The sequence below is a fragment of the Eublepharis macularius genome, chromosome 7 (genome assembly GCF_028583425.1).
Source record: "Eublepharis macularius isolate TG4126 chromosome 7, MPM_Emac_v1.0, whole genome shotgun sequence".
Classification (NCBI taxonomy): Eukaryota; Metazoa; Chordata; class Lepidosauria; order Squamata; family Eublepharidae; genus Eublepharis; species Eublepharis macularius.
In genome coordinates, this window is record NC_072796.1 from 50,374,126 (window position 1) to 50,401,035 (window position 26,910).

The 26,910-nt window shown below is 42.3% G+C and overlaps 1 protein-coding gene across 2 annotated transcripts in view; it reads right to left on the reverse strand.

The window, feature by feature from the left end:
• Window positions 1-26,910, reverse strand: part of NFATC1 (nuclear factor of activated T cells 1) — a 179,511-nt gene that overhangs the window by 90,296 nt on the left and 62,305 nt on the right. For both annotated transcript variants that reach the window (XM_054984882.1, XM_054984881.1), the window contains exons 4-5: window positions 9,312-9,514; window positions 3,027-3,199 (exon numbers count right to left, since the gene is read on the reverse strand). In XM_054984882.1, the coding sequence (XP_054840857.1) occupies window positions 3,027-3,199; window positions 9,312-9,514 (376 nt within the window). The remainder of the gene's footprint in view (window positions 1-3,026; window positions 3,200-9,311; window positions 9,515-26,910) is intronic.

Sequence of the window (26,910 nt, forward strand, 5' to 3'; positions counted from 1 at the left end):
CTGCTCGTGATGTCCTCCAGCTGACTATGCTCTCAGGTGTTCCTCCTCTCATTCCAGTCCCTCCCTGCTTTCCTATCTTTTCTTGCAGGGTGGGGTAGATGCCGTCCAGCTGGGGAAACTCCCAGGTGTTCCTCCTCTCATTCCAGTTCCTCTCCGCTGTCTCATCCTTTCTTGCAGGATGGGGCTAGCAGGGCTTTTTCAAGTAAGGCAGCTTGGCCATCTCCTTCTCTGCTCGTGAGGTGCTGGACTGGCCTCCTGGGTTCTGGTCGCGCGTGCCAGGCCAGCTGCCCAGGCTGGTTCTGTTTCCCCTTCACTTCCTGCTGGCTGGGGCTGAGCCGCCTCCCCCAAGCTCTCTGGGCCTGTGGCCGGGACGCCGGTTTGGGCAGCTGTGCTGCTGTCTCCCGTCCTCTTCTCCTGGCAAGTCTGGGGGCTGAGCCTCTGACCCTGGACAATTATCATATATCATATATAAAGGACAGTTCGGTGGATAGGGAACTGGTTGGAGGACCGCACTCAAAGAGTGGTGGTCAACCACGTTTCATCAGATTGGAGGGAGGTGTCCAGTGGGGTGCTGCAGGGCTCAGTTTTGGGCCCGGTACTTTTCAATATTTTTATCAATGATCTGGATGAAGGAGTGGAAGGGCTGCTCATTAAATTTGCTGATGATACCAAATTGGGAGGGGTAGCAAACACCCAAGAAGATAGAATTAAAATTCAACAAGACCTGAATACTCTGGAGAAGTGGGCAGCTGTGAATAGGATGCAATTCAACAAAGACAAGTGTACAGTATTACATCTGGGCCATAAAAATGGGAAGCACAAATACTGGATGGGGGATACACTTCTGGGCAGTAGTATATGTTAAAGGGATCTTGGGGGAAGAGTGGACTGTAAACTAAATATGAGCAGTCAGTGTGATGTGGTGGCAAAAAAGGCTAATTCAATCCTGGGTTGTATCAAAGGGGCCATAGCGTCGAAATCGCAGGAGGTCATAGCCCCTCTCTATACTGCCTTGGTCAGGCCACACCTGGAGTGTTGTGTGCAGTTCTGGAGGCCTCACTTCAAAAAGGATGTGGACAAAATCGAGAGGGTGCAGAGGAGAGCGACGAGAATGATCAGGGGTCTGGAGACTGAGCCCTATGAGGAAAGGCTGAGGGCCTTGGGAATGTTTAGTTTGGAGAAGAGGAGGTTGAGGGGGGACATGATTGCTCTCTTTAAATATCTGAAAGGCTGTCATTTGGAGGAGGGCAAAGAGCTGTTCCAGTTGGCAGCAGAGGGTAGGATGCGAAGCAATGGGCTAAAACTACATGCACAAAGGTACCGACTGGATATTAGGAAAAACTTTTTCACGGTCAGAGTAGTTCAAAAGTGGAATCAGCTGCCTAGGGAGGTAGTGAGCTCCCCTTCACTGGCAGTTTTCAAGAAGAGGCTGGATGAAAACTTGTCAGAGATGCTTTAGGCTGATCCTGCACTGGGCAGGGGGTTGGACTAGATGGTCTGTATGGCCCCTTCCAACTCTATGATTCTATGAATCAGATTAATTTTTAGTAGCTATTTAGAATCTGGAAGACTTGATCATCAAGCATATTTTGGTGATCTATTTCTTTCTCATATTCCTTCCAGACAAGTTCTTTGGAAGCTCTGCTGCAGCGAAATAGAACGGTGCACTTTACACTTGCCACAAGGACAACAACTGCAAGTTTCTGGTGGCAACTTCTGTATAAAAATTCAGCAGGGACCCAATTTATATCAGGACTGTAGCACCTGTAATTTTAATCTATATTTAACTCCACATATTAATTTCTGTTCCTATAATATTTTAGAATCGGAATAGAATATTGGAAAAAACTTAAAAGCAGCAAGCGGCATTTGTTTCATCATTTCTTCTGCCAAAGAAACACTACCAACTTATGACAAATGTCTTGAAACTACAGAGAGCTAGCTTTCAATATGGCCACTTTGTGTATCTTCTGGTCCCTTGACTTTTTTGTGAAAAGGATTCTTTTCTTCTAATTTATTATTTAAGGTCCTTGTAACCCCCACCACGCTGGCCCTCAGGCAAACTGACAAAATATATTTTAAAATAAAGTAAAATGCCAACTGTAAGACCATCTAAAATAATACAGCCAACAGTGTATAAAACAGCAAAGGTAAGTAGCAGAGTAATCAGATCAGTTCACAGACTTGGCTTGACATCTGAGAGAGCATCAGGGTACAACTACAGACCCTCTTTCTAGTAGACATTCACCTAGCTTCTGAGGATGAGCACACATGGAGTAGTAACTGGGATCTTGGCTGATGGACAGTCCATGTGAAAGAAGGCTGTCTTATAGATAGCCTGATCTTAGATCCTAGACCAAATTAGACAGTAGTTGGGCAGGATGGTTGTTATTTAGCATAAGATTTAGTTTTATCAGCGATAGCTTCTGTTGATGCTAAATCAAAAGTGTATTTGGCTGCTTCCACACAGGGATTTTTCTCCTCATGGACAACAAGATGTATCTGCAGTGAGGCTCATCTGGCTCCCATTTCTGCCCTTTACTCAAGAAAAATTTAAACCTAATTTTCTTCAAAGTATAGGGGAAACTGTGAGGTGGCTGCAGGTAAAATGACCATGTGGACACTCGCCATTAACCACCACAGCAGAGAGGTGAAACTAAGCTTCACATTCTCCACCCCCTCCAGCCCTTTAAAGAGCTTTTCATTTCTTTACCAGGCCATGCTGTAACAGTGCAGCTGCGGAGGGTGGGGGGTGGAAAACACCTTCAAAGAGCTTTAAAGGGGATATGTGGGCTGAGCAATGCACAGGCACAGGAGCAGGGAGGAGAGGGGCTTGGGAGTGCCAGTAGAGCAAGTGGCACAGGGAAAGAGCATGTGGATGAGATTCTTGGGCTACTTGCTGCTCCTGTAGCACAACACATTTCTGCAGCCCCAATTGGAAGCAGCCAGTGGAATTGCGGAAGATCTGTGGACAATACATGATATCATATTGACATCGAATGCACTGACAAAAAAACAGTACTTACAACATTCAATTGGGTTGGATGCTACTTGCAGAGAAAGAGTTCTCCCATTGGGCTGAGGAATGTGAACACGGAAGACCAGACGAACTCGTGTGTTCTTCCTTCCAATATCAGTTTCTCCTTTCCGCAGTTCAATATCTGAATTTCTAAGTTTCAGTATTCCAGCACAGTCAATGCTGACCAAATTTAAAAACAACAACAACAGGACTTTTAAAAATTTACTTTCACAGTCTTCCAGAATGACATACGTTCAGATTCTACATATCCACTGTATCTTTAGAAAATAATCACTGGCTCTTTGAAAAAGACATAAGAAATTCCACACAGAGCCATTAACAGAACTAAATCCCTGAGTCCATTGTTTTCCCCCTCCCTATGGGCATCAAGTTCTGATCCAACAGCCAGCGGCTAAAAGCTCAGTCACTGATGAAGGGCACACATGAGCACTCCTGGTACTCTCCATGTAGTAGTATTGTTTTAGCACTTACTGCTAAAATTAACAGAATTAGGTAGGGAAAATAGGCAGTTGTTAGGCAGCTGTTTCACAACCTCTCTTACCATTTATGAGTTATTTGGATTAGACATGGGCACGAAATGGAAAAAACCCAGAATGAGAGGTTCATGTTTCATCACATTTCATGAATCATGAACCACGAATTTTCACGAAATTGACCCGTTTCACGAAACAATTCATTGGTTTTGTGATTTGTCAGAACCAGGGGCATTTCAATGGCCTCCTTCACCCAGAGATGCCAGAGAATGACAAGCAAAGAATAAATAAGGGAGGCCTCAGTCAAGCTAGGCCCCAGAGCCAGGCATAGGCCTGAGGATAGAGGGGGTTGGGTTGGAACTTGGAGGCAAAAAGGCACCCTCACCCAAAAGACCTTCCCAGCAAGCTCCCAAATCCACTCTCCCTCTCTTCCCCAAAAGCCAAATGCTTCCCAATAACTCTCCACACCACTCTCTCTTCCTAAAAGTTCCCAAATTCACTCTCCCAATTCCAGCAACAATTCCTCCCTCTCCCTCGGTCTACTGGAACTGAACCACAAGGCAGAGAGAGCTGTGCCTTAAATAAGAAATGCTCACATAGAACAGAACAGGAGCTCTCTGATGGTTGGCAGACAGACCTGGCCATCAGGGTTTGGAGGGAAGAGACTGGTGTTCCCATGGCTACAGAAGGCCCATCTCTTCAGTTGCCTAATCCCCTAACCCTTGCTGTATAGGGCAAACTGGGAGATCTCCAGTTGGCAGGGAGAGCTGCCTATCAGGGTTTTGAGGGCTAAGATTGGGGTTTCCAGGGTAACGAAAGTTCTGCAGGCGTTCCTGACTTCCGTTGTCTATAGCTTGGCGCCAGCCTATCTAGCGTTATGAATCAACCACAAAGCTTACAAATCAGCCCCAAAAGTAGTGGATTTCGTGAAAAACATGGCTTCACAAATCACGTTTTCACAAAGTATGAAACGGCCCAATTTGTCATGAAATTTGAGTCGTATTTCGATTTGTGCCCACATCTAATTTGGATACAACAGCAAATAATCTGGAGTGTTTTCTGTCCACCCCTCTGAAAGTAGCCAGAAAACTAAAATCATAAAATAGTTGTTTATAAGGTTAGACCCTTGTGCTACTAATCTTTCTGGCACTTCTCTGACAAATGGAAATATATTCTTGCTACTATTATGGCTAAGAATCCCTCATGGTCATAACAGTAAGTTTTGAGATTATTTCATAAATATTTACTGGATGTACTTTTTACTACTGTAATTAGTTCTACAGACACCAATGTAGGATTAGGATTTAAGAACTTTTTTAAGAGTAGGGAAATTTACAGCAATTGGGTAAAAATCAACTCAGATATGAGATTAAAGTTTATGGATAAAGTTCAAACTCAATGACATTTTCAAAGAAAAATGCTTTTTATTAAGAAATGGCATCAATAACCAGCAAGCGTTGTTTGTTTTCATCTAAAGGCTCTCCAGACCCACTAAACTGATCTGCACCAAGACAATGCCACTGGAAAGTTCATGACATCCCCAAAACTGGATAAAATTTACTCAGTTGAGTTTGTTTTAGTCATGTTATAACCAGTTTAGCACAGGTGCTGGCTGAATACCAGCCAATCATTTACTTAATTTTCAAAATCATTACAGTACAATTTAATATATGAGGAAAAATAAATCCAGCAAGATATGTTGCTACCACCAAATAAAGCCACTTTATAAAATACCACGATATTACAGTTTGTAAATAAAAATCTGTTTTTGAAAGGTTATTTGTATTTCATGCTGTGACACAATGGGCAACCAAACAGAAGTTCTCAACTTGATTAATGCTACAGTAATAGAAATGAGGCTTATTTGGAATCTTATGAATTCTGCCCTTGGTTACCAGAATTGCTATCAGTTGAAATAATTCTTTCATGAACCGTGGAATTCCATTTCTAAGGTCTACCAAGCCATTCCTGGCTGTGTAGGTTCTACCGAACAGCTAAACTAATTTCCGCTACCTGGACTACCATGACATTACTTGGAAAGCCCCACTTGTGTCAACAGAGCATATCAGCAAATTGCATTAAAAGACAGGCAGATAAATCAAAAGTCGGGGAGACTGCAGAAATTTAGATGGCAAGGAGAAATAACCAGGACTACAAAAGAGGTTCAACAACATTCATAACGGATCGTACTGACCTACATGTTGGGTAACTAAACTAAGCACTTTTAACTTCAGTTTTACTTGAAATAAAGCCTTTTTTGTTCAGGAGACATTTTCAACATTAAAAAAATTATGCAGGGTCTCTGCATAATTTACTATGTATGTCCAAGGAAAGACTTAACTTCTTGGTTGGCTTATACAGACAAAGTTGACCTTAATGTACGGACCCAGACCACAGGAGGCTTTAATAATCAGACCTGCACTCCAGCCCTGACCCTATTATTAAAGCTGTATCAAGAGAGAGGTACTAAGACCATAGACATAGCAAACCTTATATAAATGTCAGATCCGTGGAATGTTTGATTAAAATTTATTATAACCATTGATACTATATTCTCATCATAATTTATAGTCTCTGGCTCAGAAATCTATGCAGCTTTTAAAGAATGGAATACTTCGAGAAATGTCACCACTCCCCCCACCCCCGCCCCCATTCAGTCTCAGGAACCTACATGCTTTAAGTGGCCATCTTAACAACTCCATGACATGCTAAGATTCAACATGTGAATTACTGCATTTTCATGCCAGGGGAAGTGGTACCTGTTGAATCTCTATCAGAAAAAAAGCAGACATCCTATCTGCATATAAAACGCTATTAAACCTCATAACAATGAGTTATTAAGAAGATGTATGTTGCATGCCTGCCAAAGAGAAGAAAACAGTGATTTGATTTCAGTATCTGGGAAGATAGCTGGCCATATGCTCCATTTGCATAAACTGAATGCATGCCATTGACTTTTGTGGAGTAAAGCCAATTTCCACATACATTTTCAACTAGAATTTGGCACAACAGTCCTACTATAAAGTATCAACGACAGTCAGACCTCTCTCTCTCTCTCTCTCTCTCTCTCTCTCTCTCTCTCTCTCTCTCTCTCTCTCGGTTTTCTGAAAAAGTTTGATCCCATGAGCTCCTGTGGTAGCAAAAAAGTGCGTCAAATCACATACGCAAGGTCAAATATTACAATGTATGGTGCTGTGCAGGTACCGCAAACTAACACAGGATGTTGCACAGAAATGTTTGTCTCAAGTTTCTATTAGCAGTTAGCAGTAGCCATTTGGTGGGCCAGATGCAGCACAGAGGAGCTGCCATATAAATCTCTGACTGAGCCCAGAAATGATTAGGTCTGGAGATAACACACACATCATCTTATATACTTTCATATCAGCACAATCTTAAAATGCATTGTAATAGGTTTTTGTAGGATGACTGCAACTGAAAGGCAGAAAACCAAAAAGCCATTTACCCAACTGATTGACTACCGAGGCAGTTAGGTTAACATGACCCATGGTCTGAGCTTCAGTTTTTCACAGGATTACAGTGTTGCCAGGCCAAGTCTGGCAACAGGTGGTAAGGCTGGGGGGTGAATGGGGGGAGCTAGAGACACTGGCTGTGTTGCAACATCACTTTCAGGTAAAACTCAAATGACATAGGCTAGCTCTAGGGATTCCTTGAGCTACACAGTGTCACTTCTGTGTTTTACCTAGAAGTGGCATTGTGATGTAGTCAATTGCTGGCTTGACATTTTTTTCTCCCTCTGCTGCTTAGACTGGCAGCAGGTAAATGAGGCTGCTGGCAGGAGGCCTCCTGTCACACTGAGAAGCCTGGTAGCCCTATAGGATTAAGGTGTTCACTGCCACAAATCCACAGACTAAACAGCAGCAAATCTTAGTAAATAAGGAGCTTTAGTTACCCTGCCCTTTCAATGTCTTGATGGATTAAATGGCCTTTCAGTACTAGAGTCAGTATATGTGTTATACAACTTCATTGATTCAAATGGCTTGGAAAGACTTTCAAAGCATGAGATTGATCTTGATATTCAGATAAGTAACAGTGCTGTTTACCGTGCCCTAAACTGGTTAACATACAAGGAACTTCAGGGAGCCATCTTAAGCAGTTCCGCTCATAAGTCAGTCCTATGTTAGCCAATGAAGCTGACTCCCAGGAATGTGTCTTTATCTGCAACTACAGATTTGCAACCACAGATTCCAAGGAGTTTCAGGTCACTGTGCATAGTAATTATATTTGCAATGGTATTTGCTGGCTTTGTCCTGTATTAAAAGGAAAGAAGAAAACTCTCAGTCTTCACACAGTTCACTGGACTGTTCTTAGTGTCTTGTCCATGAGTTTCTAAGGGGCATTGTTTGGCACGCACAACAGAGTTACACACCTGGTACCTTCAGTCTGGTGATGATGACCTTAAGATCCTTGCTTCTGCTTCTAATCTACCTCTAGCAACCTTATCTTCTTCTTCCCTGTCCTCCTGCTCCAACTGCTATTTAATATTATAGCAGTTTTGCAGATGATTAAAATTGGCCATTGGTTTTTTTTAAAAAATGACAATACCCTGGCAAAAGTACAAAGTAGTGGGTTCTTGACTGCTTGGGCCTAAATCTCCCTCATAAATTGTTCCTGAATTCACATTAGGGGAAGGGAACATTATACACAGATTATTTAGTCCTAATGGCTACTGTTTATTTTCACTTAGGTTTACTGGCACATTTCTCTGGGACAGAATAATGGTTTATGAAATAAGTTTGCAATCTCATTATCTCTGCATCGTCTCTCTGTTGAAATGACAGGTGACAAACATTACATGTATGCTGTCTCCAATTTAACCAAAAGTAACCACAAGAAATACAGAACAAAAGACTGCAAGAATATCCATTTATAATCCCCCACCGTTGGAAAACCAGGTTGTGGGGAGGTAATTTAGATCCAGTTCACATATGCAGGACAATCAGGTGGGAATGTAGTGTTAGAGTGGACTGCGCTACTTTAGACTGAGGGTGACACATTCCAGTTTGATTCTAAAGAACCACACAAACAGAAACCTAGCACTGCAGGGAGAAAGCTCTACTGTGATGTTTTTGAACTTGCAGGGAGTTATTAACATAAGGACATTTCAAAATGTGCTCCTCCACCTGCAGTCTGAAGTGATGTAATCTATTCTCCTGTATGCTTGAACAGGCCTGAGTGGAAAAACAGCCAAAAAGCACAAGGCATAGCAGCTCATTTCACATCTCGTCTCCCAAGTCTTTCACTCTAGACCGGTGGCTGCCTTTGATTTAAAAAACAAACAGCATTGCATGCCACATATACCTTTTGCCTCACAAGTTTTTCCTAATACACACGCTGTCTCACTCACACAGACACACACCCCTACTTTCTCGCTTCTTAGGAAGAATTCTAATAGGCTGAATTTCGTGTAGAACAGCCTACAGGAATTAAGTGGTGTCAGGTTAAGAACCTAAAAGCAGGAGCTGAGGTGGAAGATATTTACAGCTCTGAAACTGATATACCCAAACTCATTTTAAATAGCAAAGAAGTACATTGGTTCAAGCTCTAGAGGAAATCTAGAGAAAAAACAATCAGTTATCCTAAGTAAGTATTTGCACAATTTACTTGGACATTAAAACTACAATGTGCAAGCCACCTAGAAAGGCTTTGAAAATTTCCTAGCCAAAAAGATCTCGTACAGGATTCTGCAGATGGTGAAAAAAGCATGTAACATTACTTTCCAATAATAAGGGCAGATGAAAATGACAGCACAGCTACATATAAAAAGATGAGGGCCTTACATTGCTCTCATGTTGTTTTCAGGTAGAAGTGGAATTTCCAAGACTTTGGTGTTAGAAAGTATGGTTTCATGGCTGGTAGTAGAAACGGTTTTCCCAGTGATCCGATGAACCTGGTAGAAGGCATGGGGTCGCAGCAGGCGGTCGTCTGCAGTCCCAATGAACAGCTGTAGCGTGAGTGGTTCACTTTCTAAGTAACCGTGTAGCTGGCAAGAGAACAGAAAGAACTACTAAGCACCGTACATATAAACTGCTAGGAATCTATTAAATTTTTATAAGCAAGGGAATCTAATTTAAGGAGAGAAACTTGTGACAGGTGCTAAGTGTTAGATCCCCTCTCTCCCCCCCACGCTTTTTTGGTAACATAATATTGGAACAATAAAAAGGTGCACTCAGAGAAAGTCTCATTATTCTAGATGACCTCAGGCATTTTAGTCCAGATTGGGCTTTGAACAGCACTGCTTCATACATTCAGACATTTCATATAACAACTTTCTATGAAAAACGGGTTAACAATGGAGTCTCTGTTCCTCCAGAAAAGCCAATCCAGTGGGACTGTGAAAACAAGAAGAACTTAGTTGCATCATTTAGTTCATTTGCTATATTTCAATCATATTTAGAAGGGGTGCAGTCAAAATTTTAGAAACAGCATAATATTTTTTAGATATGGGGAAATATTCAAGCCCACAGAAAATGTTGATTTTTTTTTTTGGAGACTGGACAAGTAGGCTTTTAACATTTTTCTAGCCTCAAATCTTAAGACCTCCATCATGAAAACTAGTCATCCTTTTAATATGATATAAAGCAAAGCTTCACGTACAAATTCTACAAGCACCGTATATACAGATTGATGACAAACTCAAACCGTATCAGTTCAGGTCCTCTTGCTCCTGTTCACCTGATTGATCTTTCACGTTAATAAAAACAATGGGTTTTTGACTGTACAGCAGTAACATACAAGATGCTTAAACATAAGAACTCTGAACAGACGACTGGAAGAGGCAGGGAAGAGGAAAACCTCAACTAAGTAGTTCAATCTGTTGTAGTGTCTGACTACCTCTTGGCAAGCTGTACAACAGGCAAGATGTATCGTGCGCACACCACTAAAATTCTGCCCAAGTTTTTGCAAAACTTTTTGCACACAAGAACTCATTACATCTGGCACAACTGGCACTCCTTCCATTTGCAATCTAGCAGAATTGGCAACTGCGCTGTTAAAACTAAATAAATGCTTAAAAGCATTATATTAATTGAAATGCCTTTGAATGTGAATATGGCTGCTACACAGAGGAAAAAAATAGAAGTTCCAGGTAGCCATGCTGGTCCAAAGAAAAAACCAAAACCAAATTTCACCCTTTATTAAGATCAATTAAAATGAGACAAAACAGTGTGGAAGTTGCCAAGTTCTCTAAAATTCTTCATCAGGCTGGATGTTTAAAAAGTGTGGGATTATTTGTGTGGGTCTTAATAACAATTACATGGGAAGAATGACAATTTTTTAACTTGTTGGGCCACATGGAGTGTACATTTGGAGAGATCACAAAAGCTGCGGGAGCGAATGTGCATAGATGACGTTCCCACTCCACCTGCCTGCTGCTGCTGCTGCCATATCCCAGTGCGGATATGGCCTGAGTGTGAAGAAAGGCAAGTATCATGGAGGAGGCTGCCTTGTGCAAATTTTTCCACCCACCTTCTTTCTGGTCTTTTCAATTAAGTTAATCCAAAAAAAGCTAACTGGGCTTTTACTTTCTAGAGCCTGCACGAGGCCTAACACCAGCAACTAAGAATAATTTTCTCATTGCATAATCCATGATGAATTAAAATGCTATTAATGACAAATGAAATATAAAAAGAGGGAGGAAAGTAACCAGGCATCCCCCCATTGTGCTTGACTCCAATTGAGCGGGGAGTCCTCTCTCTCTCTCAGGAATATTTTCCTAATTTTTTTGTCATTTATATTGTTTCTTTTAATCTCTTTTTAGTCACTTTGTGGGCCGATGCTAACTGAATTATTTTTTTTAAACCTTCAAACAAGAGGTTCCAGCCCAACAATATTTCTTAAGTTGCTGAGGAAGTACTTTTTGTATCGGGAAGTAGTAGGACTAAAGTGGGTGATGTGAGGAGATTCCTGGATTGGCCCCTCCTAACAAAACACTACAAGTAGTAGTTTTGCATACACATTTCTGAAATATACAAAAAAATGTGTTTAGGATCCCACATGAATCTTTAAGGAGACTGTTCTTCTCACACATAATATTTAGGGATGTCATTTATCTGCTTTCCCATTCCCACTCCTGCTCCACACTACACCATTTCCTAGCCCACCATTCCACAGCTGGTTGCCACTGGCTGGCAACCCTATGTGGATTGATCTTCTGTCTAGTATTTGAAATGTTAACCAAGACATGGGGCTAAGGTAGCCTAACGATAGCAATCTCCCCACGATTCATGCCTCTGCCCACTGATTAACAGATGATCAGTAGGAGGAAGCAGGCCCAGGACATGGGCACATGCAGGAGGAGGCAGGGCAGCTGATGACATCACTTCTGGTGTGACCTGGAAGAGATGTTGTCATGGAAGTGATGTTGTCACATCAGAACTGATTCTTTAACAATTGGCCAAAAACTTTGGCCAATTGTCAAAGAACAGCCCTGGTGCAATACCATTGCTTCCTGGTTGCACCAGAAGATGTCATTGGCTGGAGATGTGGGCACATGTGTGCACCAAGAAAATAGGTAAGTATCCCCTACCCTCCCACTGGCTGCCAGGAGACCTGGCTAACTTAGGATAAGGTGTGGGGTCAGAATGTGAAGCAATCTTACAGAATATGTATGACATAGGAAGCTAAAGGGAGAAAGAGGGAAGGAAGGAAATGCTCATCTGCACATGTCCAAACAGAATTGTCATATGTTGACAGAATTAGGATTCCTTACCACTGCCGCAACAGCAGACAGGCCACACAGTTTCAAACACAGAAGAAATGGCAAGAACAGAAAAAATCTCAAGCAGTGTGCATCTGCACGACTTGAGATGGTAGTGTTGTTTATAAAATTCCACCTTATTTACATTACAATAGCAAACAACAAAAGCTACAGTAAGGCTTCTTTTTTCAGACTTATTTTTCTGCTAGCTTCATTGTGAATTTGAGACTTAAAAAAATTGTACATCAACTATAAGTAGTTTGAATCCTATCTACAAGCAGGCATTAATTTATTATGGGAGAGACTGAAAGCATTATGATTTTAATTAACCCCTCAGAACATGGCTTCTAGCCAATTATAACACTGTTATAGGATAAAAGAAGTTTTTGGACTAAACAGTAACTCCAGACAAGCTGCACAGTCTGTATTTGCAAATTCAATTCAAGTTTCTAAGCTATTATCATGAGAGAGAAGCCGCACTTAAAACTGTAATTGTATGCAAATATTAACATTAGCCTCCTAATTTGTTCTCTGAAAGAGTGCTGAGGTGTTCTGGATACATGAAGACACATTTTGTGGTAAAGATTTATAGCATTCTCCAAAGCACATTTAAAAGAGGCCATGTACATTCTGCAGGTTTGGATACAACCAAAAAATGTGTTATATGAAAGTAACTTTCATTTTCTTTTGGCTTGATTTCATGTTACAGTCTGTGGTGGAATTCAAAGTAATATTGAGTGCTGGCCTTAGCTTACCATAACATTATACCTCACTTGATTTTAGAAGTCCCTCTAACCCAGTCACACAAAATGGCAAGACACTGCAAACAGGCAAATCTGAGGACGTACAAAAACAGGGCTCTGTTTCAAAATTATATTGTCCACCCTGTCCAAGAAAGGCAGCCTGATCTGACTTGAATGGCTATGGTACAAACACTTCAGCTACAAAAGTTAAAAAAACCATTAAACAAACATCCACCTTAAAGACTAATACAATTTGTTCCCTTATGAGCTTCCTGAGTCAGAGCTCACTTCATCAGATGCATGCAGTGTACATCCATTATCATTACTGTTGTTGTTGTATTTATATCCCGCCTTCCCCGCAAGCGGGCTCAGGGCAGATCACAACAGAAGATAAAATATACAAGATAAAATCACAATCAATTAACACAGCTTTCTAATAAAACACCTGCTCACCGTATAAAAACCATGTAACATCTGACGGAGGTGGAGGTGCAGCTTAACCATGCGTGGTCGCTCATATATGGGGGGGTAGATGGTTAATACCCCTACAAACATAGAGGAGACCGGGAGAGAGGCTCATTTGGTGGAAACCCTGAAGGCCTCAACCATACGCCTGGCGGAACATCTCCATCTTACAGGCTCGCCTGAAGGAGACAAGATCTTGGCAGGCCCAGGAATCCTCAGACAGAGAGTTCCACCAGGTCAGAGCCAGGACCGAACAGGAGGTCCTGTTGAGGCCAATCCCTGGTTGAGGCCAATCGAGCCTCCCTGGGGCCAGGGACCACCAGTAGATGCTTAGTGGCTGATCTCAGCACCCTCCAGGGAGTATGTGGAAAGAGACAGTCCCTCAGGTATGCTGGTCCCAGGACGTTTAGGGCTTTATAGATTAATACCAAAACCTTGAACCTGATCCAGAACTCCACGGGAAGCCAGTGTAGCTGCTGCAGAACTGGAGTTACATGTGTCCTGAAAAGCACACCCATCAAGACACGGGCAGGAGCATTCTGGACCCGCTGTAATTTCTGGGTCAGACTCAAGGGAAGCCCTGCGTAGAGTAATCCAATCTGGAGATGACCGTTGCATGGATCACTGTTTCCAGGTCACAAGTCGAGAGATAGGGAGAAAATTGGCCTGCCAACGATAGATAAAAGCAGACCAGGCAACTGCCTCAACCTGGTCCTCCATTGGTAAAGAGGAGTCCAGCATCACACCAAGACTTCTGACCGGCGAAACGGGCACAAGTGGTGCACCATCGAAGACCGGAAGCTGGATCCCCCCCTTCAACGTCCCATGACCTAAGTACAGGACCTCCGTCTTCATGGGATTTAACTTCAGTGTGCTCTGCTTCACCCAACCAGACATGGCATCCAAAGCTTTTGGAGCCAAGCCAGGCTGGCCATCCAACAACAGATACAACTGGGTGTCATCAGTGTACTGGTGACAACCCAGTCTGAAACTCCATGCCACCTGGGCGAAGGAGCGCATATACAGATTGAACAACCATGGAGAGAGAATCGCCCCCTGGGGGACGCTGCATACCAATGGTTGGTGTGCAGACACCCTCTCCCCTAGCACCACCCTCTGTCCCCGACCATGGAGAAAAGAGACAAGCCACTTTGGAGTCTCCAGTTCCCTTACTGTATCAACCGTGGCAGGCAGATCGCGGCAGAGACAAGACTTTATCTGCAAAAAAGCTCCCAAGAGCCTCACAGCTAATAACCGAATTATCAATTTGGTGGTCTCCCTCTGAGAGGGAGGCCAGGGACCAAACTACTTGAAATAATTTTTCCGGGTATGAGCTTGTAGACGCTATGGAGGTGGTGTAGTAATCCTTCTTTGCCACCTTCACAGCCACCTCATAGGCTTTCATAAACGCTCTATAAGATGATATTGTGTTTTCGTCATGGCTTTGCCACCACCCTCGCTCAAGCCGTCTCAGCTCCCGCTTCATCCGCCATAGCTCCTCCGTATACCAAGGAGCTAGTTTGGTGTAGGGGTGGAGAGGGTAACGGGGAGCGATTTCTTTGATGGCTTCAGAGAGGCAGCCATGCCAGTCCTCTACCAGCTCATCTAACGAACCGCCATGGGGCACTGGATCCCGCAGAGCATTCTGGAACCCAATTGGCTCCATTAGTCTCAGCGGGCGAGCATCAATTCGCTCGCTGCCTATGCAGGGGGGAACTGGTATTCCCAGACGAGCTTTCAGGACAGAGTGGTCTGACCACGGCACTGCTTTTATAGCATCAAGGTCCACATAAATCCCCATTCCAAAGATCAAATCCAGAGTGTGGCCCGCATTATGCGTGGGGGCTGAAACAACTTGGAAAAGTCCTAGTGCTGCCATGGAAGACAATAGGTCTGTAGCTTGTGAGGAGGTGGCATCATCAACATGGAGGTTGAAGTCACCCAGGACCAACAGCCTAGGGTGCTTCAAGGCCCATCCCACCACCGCCTCCAATAAGCTCGGCAGGGTAGCTGCTAGGTGGTCGGTACACCACGCAGATAACCAAACTTTCCTCAGCTTCCCACGTCAGTCCAACACAATCAATGCCAGTGATCTTTGGTGCAGGGAGTGGCCTGAAGGAGAAAGACTCTCGAATGAGAATGGCCACCCCACCCCGACCATCCGTCCGGGACTGATGAAGGACTGAGAAACCTGGGGGGGGGGGGCAGCTCTTTCAAGGTGACTGTTTCACCAGGTCCACATTTTCTGCCGCAAAGAAATCCTGCAGCGTTTTGGTCTTGTCATTAATGGACCTGGCATTACACAACAGCAGTGCCAGAGGGAGGAGATTCATTTTCCTAGCCCTACAACCAGCATGCCTCGGGATGGGATGCAGGTTGGAAGGACACTGAGCCCTACCACATCTCCGTGGCCTTCCATTCCTGGCCTGCATCCCACCACCATTAGAGATACATTTATTCTTAAAGCAACAAAAAAGTAGGAGTGGGGAAATTACAATGAGAGCCAGTACACCATATATCGGATAAAGTGAGCTCTGATTCATAAAAGCTTATACTGGAACGAATATTTTTGACCATTAAGGTGGCACTGGATTTCTGTCCAATTTTGCTGCAACAGTAACAGGGCTACTCCTCTGGAAAACTTTAACTGCCGTTTTATGTGAAGCTAGCGGGGCAGAGTTTCCTGTCTCTTCTTCAACAGCACAATGCTATGGGATGAGGCCTTTTGTACGTCCCTTAAGAAGACATGCATGTTGCTGCTAGGGTCTTTGGTCCTTCTGTACTCCTTCCCTACCTCATCAATCTTCCTTGTAGCGCTCCACTCTACCATGTAGGGTTTTTTTCCTCAAGTGCCATATAGTTCAGCAGTACCAGTGACTGTATGTGCTCCAGTGCAGTGCTGTCTTCCAGCCCTGGATCGAGAGCATGAGATGGTGCTTTGTGCTTGCACCAGAATATAGGAGAGCAGAGCAATATATTGGCCTGCAAATATTTTAAAATCAGTATTACTGCCTCGGGAAAGTTCTTCTCAGACATCTGTTGCCTAACTTGTTCTCATTCCTTTCACTTTGAATTTGACAGCAGATCTTGCCATTCTTAGGCTACTAATTTAATACAGATGTCTGCTGACAGTGTATTACATATTTAGTTGCCCACTTATCTCAGGTCCAGAAGGAAGAAAATAATTAATTTTAATAAGCTGCAACCAAAAACAGCATTTCTGCATGTCTTTATTATGGCTAGTACTTACTAGAATCACAGACTATACAGGGTTTCCCCTTTAAATGATCATCAATTGCACTGTGGTATTTATTTTCCATATTATGTCATATAATCTGACCCCCATACCATTAGGAGCAATAACACATGATGCAAGGATCAACATTTTTAAGGGATGTATTCAGCGCTTGCCTAATTTTAGATCATGCACCTATTTTCAACAGCTACGATAAGCATAGCTGTACTGGTCGCTACTTTTCTAAAGATGTAGTAATTATTTTTAGAGTAGTCACGTTTGCTGCATGTGGACTGTCTCCACAAACGATATTTTGGGGCTTGCAAAATATTCAGAGTTTTTTTCCCCTGAAGTATTATATACAACTCTTTCTATAGGTCTCTTTGTTGCTACAGATTTATCTGTAGCCTTTGATACACTGGATCATGCCTTCTTGTTGTGATATTTGGAGGCAGAAGAAGGTATTATCGGATCTGCTTAGGACAGGTTTAAATTGTTCCTTACAGACCAGTCTCAAAGAGTTGTTATTGGAGACCAGTTATCATTAGTGTGGGGCTTGTCCTGTGAGTAGGGATGCCAGCCAGTAGCAGACAAGCAGTGGGAATCTGGATGAGAGAGGCAAGGGGGTACTGTCATGCCTCTCTATGAATAGCTGGAAACTCTATGACAAAAACCACAGAGTTTCAAGGAATTCCTAAAGTGTATTGACATCACTTCTGGGTTTTTCTTCGAAGTGACAATCTCGTTGTGACACGGTGATTTTTTTTACATTATTTTTCTCCTGGCAGCAGCAGGAGTAGTGGTAGGAATTGGAAACCAGGGCTCCTTGGAGGAAACTGGCAAGCATGGAGTTCCATAAGACACATCCTTATCCCTGTTACTATCCAATTCCTATGTAAAGCCATCCGGATAAATCATTTGTAGCTTTGGAATTGAGAGTCATCAATATGCTGATGACCCTCAGCTCTCTATCTCTCTATCAAAGTCTCCTGGTGAGGCGGTTTAGGTTTTGAGATGCTGCCTAACTGCTGTTGATAAATAAATAAGAGCAAACAAATTGAAATTGAATCCTGGTAAGATGGAAGTAATGTTGGTTGGCTGAGGCCTTGAAGGACATTGTACTTCCCACGTTCAGTTGAGTTCATCTGACCCTTGCTAACTTGGTTAACAGCCTAGGAGTTATACTGTACCCAGCATTACTGCAAGAGAAGCAAATTGCTTTCTTTCAATTTTGTCAAGCCTGGAAGATAGCCCACTACCTTGATTCAGCCAATCTAGCCACCTGGATTGATGCCACAGTAACATCAAGGCTAGACTACTGTAATGCATTCCAAATGGGTCTGCTCTTGAAGACAACTTGGAGACTCCAGTTGGTACAGATCTCCACAGCTCAATTATTATCAGGTGTTAGGCAAAGCATGCATATTACATGCATTCTGCAGGTACTCCATTGGCTGCCCATCAGTTATTGGGTTCACTTCAAAGTACTGCAAATTAGCAAGATCACCCAAACAGGTACTTGCTGAATGGCCTTCCTAGGGTCAAGAGGGATCCTACACTTCTGCCATTCCACAAACTAAGTGAAACAGAGTTGTTCAGGATGCTTTTTCTAAAAAGGTAATTGTGATATAGTGTAACAGAATAGTTTGGGAAGGTGCTTTATAAAGAGAAAGAGACTGTAGACTATTTCACTGTGTATAAGACATTATCTGTTCATTGTACATATTATCCTGTTGTCATTGCGCTGTTTTCTACTAATGTAATGCCATTTTTCTGCATTGTATCTAAACTATGTATCATGTTTAATATGCTATATACATCTTGATTTTTGTAATCTTAGGCTTAGTACGTTGCTTATTAGATGCCTCTTTATACAGATTGTATCAATTTACACTGTGTCATCTGCTTTGAGTATCAGTGAGAAGGTGAACTATAAATATGGCTAATAAATAAACAAACAAAAAATATACACACTTAATCGCTACTATAAGACAAGAGATAATTCTCTTGTCAGTACAGGTGGGTGTTTGTGTGTATGTATGTATGCATGTGTAATGACTGTATATATGGTGCCTGTAAAACAGGAAATGAGAGAAATTAACATTCCAAATTACTGGCAAAAATGTGCATGCACGTGCTTTGGAATAACATTCGTGGCTAGCAGCATAGGAAGCATAGAGTTGGAAAGGTCATCTGGTCCATCCCCTGCATAATGCAGGAAATTCACAACTACCTCCCCCCCACACACCCCAGTGATCCCTGCTCCATACTCCATGCAAAAAACCTCCAGGATCCCTGGCCAAACTGGCCTGGAGAAAATTGCTTCCTGACCCCAAATCTGCATTATCTGCATTAATCTAGGCATGTAAGAAAGAGCCATCAGAACTAAGCACTGATGTAATCCTTCTGGCCCTCCCTTTCTTGATCTGCCTTGGTTCGGAGAATCAGCATTGCTGTCAGATACCTATCTAGCCTCTGCTTAAAAACCTTCAAAGAAGGACAGCCCACCACCTCCTGCGGAAGCCTGTTCCACTGAGGGACCGTTCTGCCTGGAAGCTCTTCCTAATGTTTAGCCAAAAACTCTTTTAATTTCAGCCCATTGGTTCTGGTCTGACCTCCTGGGGCAACAGAAAACAACTCTGCACCATCCTTTATATGACAGCCATTCAAGTACTTGAAAATGGTTATCATATGACCGCTCAGTCATCTCCTCTCCAGGCTGAACACACTGAGCTCCTTCATCCTTTCCTCATAGGACTTGGACTGCAGGCCAAGCCCTGTTCTAGGGCTTCTGCTAGCCATCTTTGTGTACTGCCTAGTTCGTATTAAATATTTCTGCAAATGAATATATGTCAGGGCCCACACTAGCCTTGCCACATGCCCACTTACAGTGGGCAATCTCCTGCCAATTAGTAACTGATAACAAAGAGACAGACAGAAAACTACTTGTTTGGCAATATTGTGAAAGGAAAGTCCTTCTGAAATAAACCTTCTCTCCCAATGCTGCAAAGCTACAGGTCAAACTCTCAATTCAAACGAGTATGTATAATCCCAGGCAAACCCAACCTTGTCAGATTTTGAAAGCTAAGCAGGTCAGGCTTTGTTAGTAATTGTATGGGAGAACTCCAAAGAAGACCAAGGCTACAGAGGCAAACAAAGGCAACCCACCTCTGTCAGTCTCTTGCCTTGAAAACCTCAGCAGGGGTCGCCATAAGTCAGCTATGACTTGATGACTCTCTAATGAATCATCAACCCAAAAATATATTAAAAACTCCAGTGGGAGGAATTTAAAATCAAGAGCTAAATCAAGGCCTACTTGGCAAACCATTTCATTACGAAAACCAAAAATTCTCAATAAAAATGACTACTGAATTGTAGAAAAGAGCTGCCCACCATAGGTCAAATCTGACATTACCTCAGCTTTTGGGCCATGATATAAACCAGTTAATTCCTGATGATTGCTACTTCTGTGTACTTTTAGAATTGTTATCATTTGAGTGTGACTCTTTGAGAAAGATATATTTTGAAACGGGCCAATGAGGATCTAGATATACCGTTAGAGAATCTACGACTTTCTTTTTTTTATTTTTATTTTTTTAATTACTAACAATACAAAGGAAAGAAGGGGGGCAGAGGGAAGGAAAGAAAAAAAAACAGCACATAACACAAACACTACATCTACAAATAATGCTTTCCCTTCATACTGCCATTGTTTAAAATTAAAACTTTGTAAAATACTGTTAGATTGGTAGACCTTGCAAAATACAGATTATAATCAAGATTAGGTCTTCCTCCCCCCGCCCCCCCGGGCCTCGGACGCAGTTCTCTCTGAACAGCTGCAGTCGCCACGCTCATTCCCTCCTCCCCTCCCCCTTCAAACTTGGAATCCTTTCCCTCTTGTTTAGCATCTTGCTGGAACTCTTGATGCTGACCCTCAAAGTCCCTTAGCTGATCTTCTGATGTTATCTTGTAAGCTTGATCTTTGTAACTAAACCAGATACCTTCCGGAAATAACCATTTAAACTTTATTTCACGTTTCCTCAGAAGAGCTGCAAACCCTTTGTATTTAAATCTTCTTTTCCGAGCTAAAAATGGAACGTCTTTCAGTATCTTAACCTTATTACCCAGAAAGTCCAGATCCGCATTGTATGAATTGTATAGGATAGTGTCCCAAATCCTCTTAGATGAGAAATCAATAATGATCTCGCGAGGCAGCTGACGCTTCGTTGCATATTTTGAAGAAGCCCGGCGGACTTCCAAAATGGCGCTTTTTAACTCTTCTTTAGTTGCCCTCGCGGGTGTCGCCAAAAGTTCCGAGACCAGATCCTGCAAATTCTCATTTTCCTCTTCTTTCATGTTCTGGAGACGCAAAATTGTCTGTGCTCGTTCCACTTGTAGCCCGATCAGCTGGTTCTCCACCAGCTTTAGTTCTTTGTTTGTTGCCCTCACGAGTGACACATTTTCCCGAGCAGACTTCTCTGCCCGTCCCCCGCTGTTTCCTTCATGGTTTTCACTTCGCTCTCAATTAAGCCAACCCTTTGATCCGTTTCATTTAGCTTGTCAACAAAGGGCTTTATGGCTTCAGTCACCGACCGCTTCACCAGATCCTCAAGAGATCCTCCTTTACCCTGCAGGGCAGCCGAGATTGACTTGCCCAAAGTGGGACTCTGCTTTTTCGTCGCCATTTTAGGGGGGGGAGACTGCCGACCAAGTTCTGAAACTCAGTGAGGGGAAAGAAACCCGAGCCTTCTTAGCTTCAGATCCCACCAATCCTTCACATACGCTTGTAATAACAGAAGGGATTCGCTTACTTACAGGCTTTCGCCTAGTTCTGCTCTTTGCCGTTCTCCGTGGCCCGGCTGCACACGGTGTGCTGCGCAAGTCTGCCGGCCTCTATTGGAGCAAACGGGCGATTTACCCCCTGCATTACTTCCAGGGGGTTCTTCCCGCGGCGCCCCGGACCCTGACTCCCTCACTGGGAGTCCTGGGGGTTAACCCTCGCGGGTCAACTGCCCGGTCAGGCTGCTCAGACGTTTCCTCCTGGACCTGCGGAGAGGAGCGTCTGACATGGCTGGGAAAACGAAACCGAATTCGAGAATCTACGACTTTCCACAGCCACTGGAGAAGATCCCACAAGTTTCAAGTTCTCCTTGATACTTTTGAGAAAAAGTGCTTTTGGATGTTTTTCTGTTTCATTATTTATGTTCTTGAATGATACTGGAATATGTTCTGAGGATTTTCATTGTTACATGTTGCTCTCTATACACTTTATATATCTTTTGTGAAATATATGTGTCTTACGTGCAATATATTTACCTTTTGGTAATTAGCACTTTAGCACTTGCACTTTGATATCCTGTATGTACTTCCTTCTGAAGCATTCTTAGAATTCACTCTCTTATGGTGCAGAGAACTGTTGGGTATATTTATATACACTATACAGAAGCGTCTTATTGTATTATTCTCCATAAGAAGTTTGTGATAAATTGTATTAATGTCTATCTTTAATGACCTTAATTAGTACATCGTGGGATTTTTTGCTGCATTGTTAAATTGTTACCGTGATTCTCTCCTTGGTTTTGTGTTACATATTATATGGCATATTCTGTGGCCCACTCTCAGTTCTAGAGTGTCAGTCCCTGGCAGTTAGATCCCCAAGTCCCTCACAGCAAGCAAGCAGGTGCATTGGTTGAAGAAACTTTATTTAGAGATCTATTCAGTTCAGGTATGCACTCATAGGTAGAAGTTGGCAGAAGTAATTAGTCAAACAATAGGACTACTGATATAGGGGGACATTCTCCCGCCCCCTTTGCATTCAGGTGCGAAAACCCAAACGTTACATGGGAACAAAGCCGTTTAGTCTAGACAAAGTACAGAGGGGAATCATTCCCTCCTGTGAGAAGATACATTTCAGTACACAGCTGCAGCTTCGGTCCAAAGCCACTCAGAAGTGAAAGTGCATATTTCTTAGAGATAATAAAGAGGCCACTGGCTCCTCTAGAAATTAGTATTAGCGCAATCTAGACACCTTCAGATGACTTATATAAAAGGCATAAGATACAGTATTGAACTTTGGCATTATATCAGTATGAGTTTAAGATGTAGTGTAAGATGCACAACACAATGATGGCATGGACACTTATATCACTCTCAGTATAAAATGTAGAATACCATAATGGCATGGATGCTTGCAGAACACAATAATGGCATATAATACAACAATGCCATGGATGCAGAATACAACAATGGCATGGATGCTGGCATACATGACACCCACCCTCCCACTGTGAGACACTTCAGACCAGCTCTCTCCCTGTCTTCAGATGCCCAGTAAATACTTTTTTTTAAGGAACACATTTGGGAAAGATACAATTTTGAAGGCTCTGGAAGTAAAGCACTGTAAAAAATGGAGATTTTTGTGAAAGACAATCTACAGCATTAAATAATGTGTATTTGATTGCTGCTATCTTGTATACAAACTGTTTTATACTTATACTGTACTGCTTTGATATTGCTGTTTTTAATTGTTTTTAGTATGTAAATTATATGGAATGCTTTTACTCAGTGTAATCTGCCCTGGGCCTGCTTTGCGGGAAGGGCGGAATTAAAAATCTAAAGTAAATAAATAAATAAATAAAATTACAAGGCCACGAGAACGCAGGGAAATCCTACCTACCCACTGGCCATGGTTTCCTCTCCTCTTGATCATCCCAACCCTCCTATCACCATCTCCTCTCTCACCTTCTCTTTCCCATTGTCATTATTGACTCTTCTTCCTCCTTTAATTTCCTTGCCTTCTCCTACCCCACCTTCGCCCACATCATCATTGCTGCCTGTTGCTCAATCACTTCTCTCCTTGGCTGCTCCTTACTTTTAAAAAAATGCCTGGTTTTATGGGTTTGGAACAGATCCCCCACCCCCACCCCACTTTTTTTACTTCTGTTTTTCCCCTCTGCAATCATGGAGTTTTCCCCTGGTTTGTGGAAACATCTTCCCATTCTGTACCTGGCCCAGTTGTGCATGTTTTTTGATCCACTGTCTGAGACCAAGTTCAGAATTAAATAAGAGATAATTCCTATGTATACTGTAGACATATTTCACATATTTTCAATAGTATTTTACTGTTTATATACACCTAGTTATTGTCACTATTATATACGTGAAGTTTGTAATAATAATATACTATCGAAAAGTTTGATGCTTTCAATGTTATAATGATTATTCAAATATGCTGCTACTCCTACTACACCTATGTGACTGTTCCTGTACAAAAAATATATTTTTGTTTCCTACCGAATTTGTGGCTTTTTGTTTTCAACTTTTATTTTTTTCCTGTCTCTCAGACAGCAAAAACTCAGATTTGGGTGCTACAGAGGCATAGGATGCAGTAGGTCCTCCCTCCCTCGTCCCATGCACTGGGTTGCAATTTTTCTTGTAGAAGACTAAGGCATTTATACTTTCAAACAAATAGGCTATATAGTAAAATACTATGTGCTAAGTTATAAATGATTTTATTATCGCTAAAACAGTAAAACAAGTGTTAAGAAGTACTACATGTATTTCAATTTCCAGCAAAATTTCTAGTCCCCCTTCCCATGGCTTCAGATTTCCAGAAACTGTATATCAGTAGAAAAACATTCTTCTCTTTCTCCTCCTCCTTCCAGGGCAGATACAACTCACCAGGGGGCAATGGTTGGATCTATTAGCAATCCGAACTGAACCAAAAGTCTCTCCTAAAATATATTCAATAGCCCACTGCAGCTCCACCTTTCAGGCAAAAGGCATAAATAAGTAAATTGTCTTTCGAGAAGCGAGTCATCTGTCACTGATATTCTCATAGAAGCTTTCAAGGGTTTCTCAGAATACTGTGTAAATGCCTTTGAGCTAGGCAATCTTATGCTTGCTATTCACCACTGCTTTCAAGCTTTTGTTGGTAAGTAACCCCACCATCATACACAGCTTTTTCATAGGAACATTCTCTCAAACTTCCCTTACCCTACTTCCTGCTACAAATTACAAATACACATTCACCCATGGCTTCAATCCTGATTAGACCCTGTAATTAAATATTTTTTAAAATATAAATTCCATAGGTGACATCTACAATTAAATTTGCTATGTCACCATAAATGTGCATATAGTTAACATCCAACAGCAAAACAGAACTTTACTTATTTTGATCACATTGTGCCTGGTAAAAATGCTCATGGGAACCTACTGATATTATCAAAAGTGGGACCAGGAATCCTGGGAGTTATTCTTGTCTGTATTATGGCTGTCAGTCAATAACTCACTTGACCTCCATTACTTAGCCTGCTCTCTACAACTATTCCTCATATCTGATAAGTGCCCAATTGATACCGCATCATTAACTGATTGTGAAGATGGATAGTTATGCTATACATTAAATCAGGATTTAAAAAAAAACATCCACATGAAAATAAACCTCACCCAATAAACCTCTCCCTACATATCTTTCTGAGCCTGAAATTGTAGGCACAATCCCAAGAATATCTACAATCTTGCATGAGTCTCATAAATTTCAGTAGGGTGTGTGCAGGAGACGTGCCCAATAATTTGTACCCACTAAGTTCCCGTTTAATATGGGAGCATCAAAGTGATTGTTGGGGGTTGAAGGGAAGTTCCTGATCTGCCAACTCATCTCTAGGATTCTCCATTACGTATGGATGAGCAGCAGTATACCAGAAAGAAAAGTAGGAATTTTTTTGACAAAGCACAGATGAAAACAAGCATCAGAGCCAATCTGCAACCCTCACCTTGTTGGCTTGAATAATAAAAACCTCAGATACAAATCTTGAAATAAAAAGATAATTAGGGAAGCCTTCTTTTTATGGAAGGAATTGTTGGGCTGGTACTGGAATCACATAACTCTGGACATTGAACTAGACAGGAAATGGGAGCTGGCCAGCCCGCAAAACCCCTACACCCTGTTTGTTTGTGCATTTCACTAAAAAGGAAGACAAGCCGGGGGGATTTTTTCCCCTACACTGCTGATCAGAAGGCTCATTGATACTTCCAAGTATCAATGTACTAAAGGCCCATGTGCTTTGTCTTCACAACCCCTGTACTGACTTTGACCACAAACAAAACTTAAATGATTTCCGAATAACACAAGACAATGTAAACTAGATAAGAGAGTGCAAGATAGTTGGATTGTTTATTGTACCTCCATGTGAGCATGCACAGCTAAGATTGCACAAATATGTCCACAATTATATGTGCGTGAAATGGCATTATATCATGTCATTCAGCTTGTAGGAAAAGATAATCCATTCAAAGGTAGATGTTTGAATGAGAATATTATTCATCCTGCTATGCCATAAAGACATTAATCTTCTAGTAATAAAGATATTTTGCTCTAAGTGATGGGCTTACTAGGCTTTTGGGCACCTACCCAAACAAAATGCTCTTTGAGGCTATAGTCTTCTTGAGACATATCCATTTGTCTCCAGATCTACAGAGTAGCTGAGACGGATCCCCCCCAGCCTTATCTGGCTGACACCCTTCGATGCCACCCCTTGTGAATGATTCTGCTAGCTTAGGACGGTTCTGATTTGGGATCTCATAGCTCCTGTCACCACTTGTGAAGTATTCACTGGTCGAGGGACCCTTCTGACAGGGAATAGAAATAAGGACCACTCACACTCCGGCTCAGTAGGTGTGTTGTAGACCTCTCCTCATGAGGCTAGAACTCAGGCTGGAAGCGGGTTCCCTCTCTGGACAGAATGGAATCCTCCTCAGCTCTCACAGACACAAACTGGAACTAGAATGTCACTTCGTTGCACCAGCACCTCCTCAAACTCTGCCACTTAGTCTGACAGGCTGAGAGCTGGTTCTCCTCAGGGCGTATAAGATAGGCAGGAATTATCAAACCGGACTCAAATGGTTAACAGAACAAATTAACTTTACTGAAGCACATTTTATCTTCCTCCTGCACAGCCTTAAACGGTTAAACGTTCCAGATACCTCATTAACTAGTCCTCCTCAGAGAACTCTCTAAACACATCTGCCTTCTCTGGTTGCTAGCCCTCCACTTTCTTTTCCAGAGTCTCCCTTAACTGCCAAAACTCCCAACTAACGATTCTAAACGGTCTTAACTGCTCTTCACTGCCACTCTCTCTCAACATTCTATTCAGGACCTGTCACTCAAACAGGGCCTGTCCGTCACAGTAGCAGACACATCTATTTAGTTCGAAAGGTTGTTTCGTCTCTCTAGA